This window comes from Strongylocentrotus purpuratus, unplaced genomic scaffold, assembly GCF_000002235.5.
Source record: "Strongylocentrotus purpuratus isolate Spur 01 unplaced genomic scaffold, Spur_5.0 spur5_scaffold_16, whole genome shotgun sequence".
NCBI classification, from domain to species: domain Eukaryota; kingdom Metazoa; phylum Echinodermata; class Echinoidea; order Camarodonta; family Strongylocentrotidae; genus Strongylocentrotus; species Strongylocentrotus purpuratus.
The window spans coordinates 28,034,291-28,041,443 of NW_022145601.1; the positions used below are offsets into that span (position 1 = coordinate 28,034,291).

At 37.2% G+C, this 7,153-nt stretch overlaps 1 protein-coding gene across 2 annotated transcripts in view; it reads left to right on the forward strand.

Moving 5' to 3' along the window:
* Window positions 1-6,678, forward strand: part of LOC576735 (probable cation-transporting ATPase 13A3) — a 45,797-nt gene extending 39,119 nt beyond the window's left edge. For both annotated transcript variants that reach the window (XM_030987216.1, XM_030987217.1), the window contains 5 exons: window positions 1,120-1,352; window positions 1,908-2,228; window positions 3,183-3,331; window positions 5,439-5,527; window positions 5,966-6,678. In XM_030987216.1, coding sequence (XP_030843076.1) covers window positions 1,120-1,352; window positions 1,908-2,228; window positions 3,183-3,331; window positions 5,439-5,527; window positions 5,966-6,166 — 993 coding nt within the window. In that variant the 3' untranslated portion in view covers window positions 6,167-6,678. The remainder of the gene's footprint in view (window positions 1-1,119; window positions 1,353-1,907; window positions 2,229-3,182; window positions 3,332-5,438; window positions 5,528-5,965) is intronic.
* Window positions 6,679-7,153: the final 475 nt, after the last annotated feature.

Here is a 7,153-nt window from a genome sequence, read left to right on the forward strand (position 1 = left end):
AATCAACTCTAAAATTATAAAATTGTAAATAATAAACTTTTCATGTTCAATGTTGTATAGCTCCCTCTCAAGGTCAAGATATTAATTAAGCTATAAAACAATGTTTCTTGACTAAAATCAACCAATTAGCTATTCCCGTTTTGAAATTATATATCACAACTACATATTCTGAGATTTTCATGGACACAGCTACCATTGTACGGCCATAGGCCCTATTTAGAATTTATCAAAATTTATCGGGAGCACCGGTAAATTGTTATATTCAATTTTTCTTGAAAGCAAAAGTGTTTTGAGGGCTAAATTTTCTTGTGCTTATAAAACATCCACAGAGGCATCCAATTATATCAAAATTGTAAAGAATCACTATCCACCAAATTTTCACAATTTCTCAAAACTTTGTATTACCTTTAAAAAGAAAGGAAGAAGAAAAACTTCAGAGTATAACATTGAACATATGGGTGTAACGGGATAAACTTTTTTTGTGAGAGATAATTCCTGACCATTCTTGTCTCCAAACTGTATACTTTTGTTCATTACAATGAGTAACTAACGGTATGACCATACCAACTATGTTTATTATATACTCATATCGAGAACAAACTATATTTTAATATTGTTTCAATAAGCTGCAGATATATTCCCTTCCCTTTTCCTTGTCTTTTGTAGTTAATTGTGAGTATCGGTTCATGTATCCCTGTAATCCCCCTTTCCCTCTTTCAGCGTGTATTTGTATTTTATAAACTTTACTTTAGTTAATTATGTTTTTTTTTAGTTTTAAGGAGCCTATTCACAACAAGCTCTGCTTTTCCATAGGCTCCGCCACTTTATCTCTTAAGTTAAACTTAATGGACAATATTCTGAATAGTGTGTACTGGCATTGTATGTACATGTATAAAATAATCATTTTCAATATGTTGTTACACTCTTTGTAAAATGAGATATTGTGGAAACCAATAAACTATCTATCTATCTATCTAATTTTGATGAGTAATGCATTATTATCAGAAGGAGCAAAGATTCAAATACATGTATGGTAATAGGCTGTGCTGCAGGTCATTCATGTACCTGATCCTACTTTGTTACTCTCTCCCTCCCTCCCTCTCTCTCTTCATCCTACAGCTTGCTGTCCATGCCCAAGTATTTGCGCGTATGTCACCTGACCAGAAGATGCAGCTAATAGACATCCTTCAGAAGCTAGAGTACCACGTTGGTATGTGCGGTGATGGTGCTAATGACTGTGGCGCCCTCAAGCTGGCCCACGCAGGGGTGGCACTGTCTGAGGCAGAGGCTTCTGTTGCTGCTCCGTTTACATCAAAGATTCATGATATCTCATGTATACCTGCTGTCATTAAGTGAGTTTGAGCCAAAAATGTTACTTGAAATGTGTCTTCTTGTAGTATCTTATAATAAGGGGAGGGGGGGGCATTAGTATTACTTTGATAGTCCATTTCAGAGTTTGTACACCACCTGAATGGCCCAAATGTCCCCAGATGTTGCTAACATGCAGAGGTCCCCAGCTCAGAATAATCATTCCTAAAGTAAAGGAAGGTTCTTGTATGGATAGCGAATATGTGGATTTTTTGTAAAAAGATTTGAAAAGACCGCTTACCCTGTGTATCCTAGTTTGTGCATCAATAAATAATGAGCACCTATCTAGCTTTGTCTTATTAATATTTACAGTTGGCAGACCTTCATCTGCTCATGCTACAGAATGGTGTACTTGTTTGTAAATGTATGATGAGAGCCAGAAGGACATAAAAGTCAGAGTCTATGAGTTAACACCCTTCTGACTCAGTAAATTTGTTTTCTATTAATGCAATTCCACTACCAAATTCAAGCTTAACTACTAAGCCACCCTGTTTTTCTTGATAAAACATTAATTCGTTATTTCTGTTGTAATCTGTCAGAGAGGGTCGTGCAGCCCTGACCACCTCCTTTGGAATGTTCAAGTTCATGGCTCTGTACAGCATGATCCAATTCACCACCGCCACCATCCTGCTGTGGGGGTTTGGCTACATCGGTGATCTCCAGTTCCTCTACATCGACATCATCCTCTCAACCGTGGTCATCCTCCTAATGGGAAGGAACCAAGCTTATCCTGTCCTCTCCAAAGTGCCCCCTCCTCCCCAGCTTATGACGGTCACCATTATCTTCTCTATGGTGTCAAGTGTGATCATTCAAATCATCTTGCAAGCCATTCTCTATGTGATTGTTCAGCAGCAGCCTTGGTGAGTATTGAGTTCAAGATTAGGGTTAGGTTTAGTGTAGGCTTAGTATTAGGGTTATCTCACTGTCTTCATGGTATAGAGTATAATAGATTACCTTGGTGAGTACAAAGTGTAGGGTTAGTGTTAGTATCGAGGTTAGAGTTATGGTTTTTTCCTGACATAACCCATTATCCTCTCCATGGTTTCTAGTATAAGCATCCCGATCATTCTATGGACAGTGCTTTATTTGATAGTTGAGCTACATAGTTGATGAGTATTTGAGTGTAGGGTTAGGGTTAGTTTTAGTTTTAGGGTGAGCTTAAATACCAGTCATCAATCTCTCTAGGGTGTAGAGTGTAGTTGTTCAAATTATCCTATAGGCTGTTCTGTATGTGGTTATCCAGCAACAGACTCAATGAGTAGGCATACAGTGAAGCATGTAAAGACCACTCTTTATATACAGGCTTCTTCAAAACATATTTCAGTTAAAAAACATTTTTAAAGCAAAATAAAATTTGGTCTTTGTGGGCAGATAATAATAATAATAATAAAAGTGGGTTCTTGTATAGCACTCATGTCTGTCAGACTTGACACTCCTGGTGTTCCTGATTATTACCTCGGCTTTAGCATGGCTGCCATTATGGGGCTCTAACATTTCAAGGAATTAATTCTTGCCAGGTACCCAGTTACATCACCTGGGTTGAGTGTGGCGTATGTAAATTAATGTCTTGCCAAAGGACATTGGTGCCGAGGCCGGACTCGAACCACAGACCTTGTGCTCCACAGTCTGTTGACGTATCCACTCGACCACGAAACCTGTACATATAGAAGAAAAACAAAACTTAGGACATACTTGATCGAGGGAAGTCTGTATGTTCAAGTTGTGAGTAATTTGCTCAGACTTTAGTAGTAATAATAGTCAAGAAGTGTTTTTATTCTAACTAGTACTGTTATTTCTGTTAATCATTTCTCTAGGTACAAGCCTCCTGTATACGATGACGATGGTATTTACATCCTGAGCTATGAGAACACAGCAGTGTTCATGTTAACATGTTTCTTATACATCAACTCGGCCATAGCATTCTCACCAGGGGCGCCATACCGTAAAGAACTCTACACCAACTGTAAGTCATGAATAACAATGAATGATGATAATAATATTCTGAATTTAGACACTCTTAATACGTCAACGATTATCTCAAAGCGCTATAAAGATATATTATTACCCTGGTCTTGGGATTCAGGCTTGTACACGATCAATTTATGTACACTCTCTATTTTCTGGGGACTGTTCCATCCAGGCACCATTTGACAGAAGCTCACAATGCTGAGCAAACTAAGATTGTAAATGTAGATTAAGATCTTGCCAAAGGACATCAGTGTTGGTGCAGTGGCTTGAACACACGACCTTCGCATCTCTACTCAAGTTTTTAGACCACCTGACTACGACACCTCTCGCATGGAGGTAGTTGGGCACAGAGACACCTCCATAGTTTGAAGTGAAATTACATTAAGTCCTGTTTATACATGAAATATAGAACTCCCTCAATTGCAGAAAAGGTAATTTTGTTTTCCTCATGCTTCTTTAACTGAAAGGGATAGTTGAGTTCTTGTTTAAGACCGCAAATCTCTTCAAAGTGCATGGTTATTGATCTTATTCTTATTTATGACATTTCTAGTGCCCTTTTAGAACCTAAAATTGCTATGAAGGTAATTTTAGACCCCAAAATGTGTGAGTTTAGATTGAATACCATCATTTCAATTCAGCTCCACTTTCAAAAAAATATGGTGACCGTTAATTTACTGATTAATTAATAATAACAATACATAGGCCGACTGGTTATACGTATAATAACCAACACAAAAAGCCAATAAAAAGCCTATGTTGGCATTGGCTGGAATAAAACGTATAAGGCGCTTTCTCGTTTTTCAACGGCTGGTTCAAAATTACCGAAGATTTGTGGGGCACCACAAATAATCAAAATGGTTATATTTATGGATATTTCAGCCGTCTCTGACCCGATTTTGATTAAACAAAGATGATTTTGTCATTTAAATTGTGTATTCTTTCAAATTTGACACTCAGTTTTCCATTATCTCACAATTTTTTTGTGTGTAGCGCTCCTGCAACAAAACTCGACTATCCCTTTAACCGTTTAAATTTATATGTTGTGTTTTTATAAGAAATAACATTACAGTGCATTCATATCCCATATCAGTATCGCAGCATCTCTATGACCTCAGAAAACTAAACAACAAAGGAAAAACAGGTGCTTTAATGGCCAAACCATAGCTCATACAAAACGTTTCTTAAACTAGGACAATTTGAGGAGGGTTTTTAACATGGATATAGTGGATGATTCCTTCATATGTGATGGAATAATGCTCCTAAATTGCAGGGGCTGCAGGAGTAAATGGCCGCTCCCTGTAAAATTTTGTTAATAATAATAAATATTAGGCCTGAGTCAAACCGTTTAACCGACGGTTATCCGACCGCATTTCTTGCTCCGTTTAACCGTTATTTGCATACATTTTGGAATGTGCTAATAGCCGATGATAAAGATAATCAAAGAAACCGCAATGTAATGTTACACCCTGTCCGCTGCGTGCCAGCTTTCTGGCAGCAGTAATCTCCATGAATGAATTTGTAAACAATAAAACAACCATGCCCTCTTCCCTATTTTCTCACCCTCTCTATTCCCTTCTCTCTGCAATGTGTTCATGTACCTTTTCTTATTACTGCACTCTCAGACAAGCAAAGTTCTAAATGTTTACACATTTGATGGTCAGTTCCTCTCACATCCCTTCTCCCCGAGTCTCTCTCTCTCTCTCTGTCTCTCTCTCTCTCTCTCTCTCTCAATATTAATATCAATCCCTTGCCGACTCGCCCCCCTAAAATAATGTTCATATATAAATAAAATACACAAATAATGATAACAATAATAATTGAAGTTTTAGAAATATCAATCAACAAAGTCTTGGACGTTGTGAGTAATTTAAGTTTTTGATCACACACAGCCACCCTTTCTATCTAGTCTCACTTGTCGTTCTTCTTCACTCTCTCATGTCCCTGCCTGGTCCATGCAGCTCTCTTAATACGGGGGTTTCTAAGCGCACAGGTGGTACTGTCACATGATTACTCTCCTGAATGAAATATAAAGCAGATACCTTCATTTTGAATCGGACATGAAATGGATTGATAAACTTGATTTATGTTTTGATTTATGACAGGGCCTTATTGTGTAGCTCTTTTACTCCTTTATGGGATGAATCTCTTCCTTCTGTTTGGGCCACCTGAAAAACTGCGAGAGGAGTTTGAGGTGAGTAAACCTTCATTTTGGAAACACTGTCTCATCACCGATTACATGTAGCTCTATTTCCCTCTCACAGTTTGGCTGGCTTTCTTTTTGAAGCCATACGCTCCTGTTCATGAGCCATGAATCCTACCTTTAAATTCTTCAGTTTCTGATCACAAATATTCACCAAACAATCTTTATTTATATATCTCTTGTACATGTTTGTAAGATTTATTGTAAATCAAAAGGCATGAATTCACCTTGTTTTTCAGAATACCTACACCTATTCTTTGGGGTTAGTTCTCCTTTAAGCATAGATAGAACAAGTAATCAAGGATTTGAGAGCATAAAGATCTAGAGGGAATTCCATGATTTATTAAAGTAATATTCTACTGCAGTGCAGAGCCATAGAAACACTGAAATTCAAGCAGAGGAATTCTTTTCTCTCAATTCTATCTGCAGCTGATGGACATCCCAGACTACGGGTTCAAGTGCATCATCCTGGCCTTTGCACTGGTTCACTTTGCTTTAGTTGAGATTATTGAGCTTCTCCTCGTTCCATGGAAGGCCCTCATGTCCTTCTTGACATGTCAGTGTCTGCGTCTCACGACCCTTAACACCTTCCAACGCCTCGAGATGGAAGAGGTCAATTTATTGTCATGACAACCAAGTGCTTCAATGTTTCTCAATATTTGGGTCACATTTGATGTTTTTTTATACGAAGACCTATTGGATGAGAGGATGTGCTCTGTCATGAAGAATGGCCAGTCATGATCTGTCTTACACATAATTATATTTTATGTCAAATTTGATGTGCATTTATGTGGAGACATTATTTTGGATTCAAAATGCACTACATCATCAAGTTTAAGGTTATCGTAAGGATTTTTGTATCAATCAAAGAATAGTAACTTTTTTAACCACTATAATATATTTCTTTTACCATTAATACTAAGAATACTGTATATTCTTTAAAGTGACAATTTTGTTGCATAATTTAGTTATTCTTGTTTCGTTTAAGTTCATCATGTAAATACATAAGAGTAAGACATTAATCCATTTTTATATTATAAATAATATTTTTTATACAACGGCTGATAACATTTTAGAAAGTGAAAAGCTAAATTTTAAAACAGACGTTTAAAAATAGTATTTAATCATTGCACAAGGCAATATTAAAATTAAAATTCCAAATTTTATATGCTGGAAAGAAGAAAACATAATGAAATATATTCACTATTTGTTTGAGGTAAGGGGTTCATATAAGTCCTTGAGCACAAATTCTTTCACCAGTCTACTTCTCTCATTTTTTCAGCCTGTCTCGTAGTTTTCTATGAAAGTTGGATTTACCTTGAAGGTAGTCTGTGAAGGTCAGTAATAGGGACTTTTAGATTTACACGACGAGAACGTGGACCGCCACGTGTGACATCCATTTAAGGTAATGTGACATCCTTTTAAGGCACTGCCCAGTGCCTTAACACATGCGGCAGTCCACGCTCTCGTCGTGTAAATCTTAAAGCCCCTAATGATATCAGGTTTTACAATGTATTTCATATAGTGATCTCATGTGATCCTGGGTCTGGTGACGTATCCTCTAGAACACCACACCTCATGTGATCCTGGATCTGGTGACGTATCTTCTAGAACACC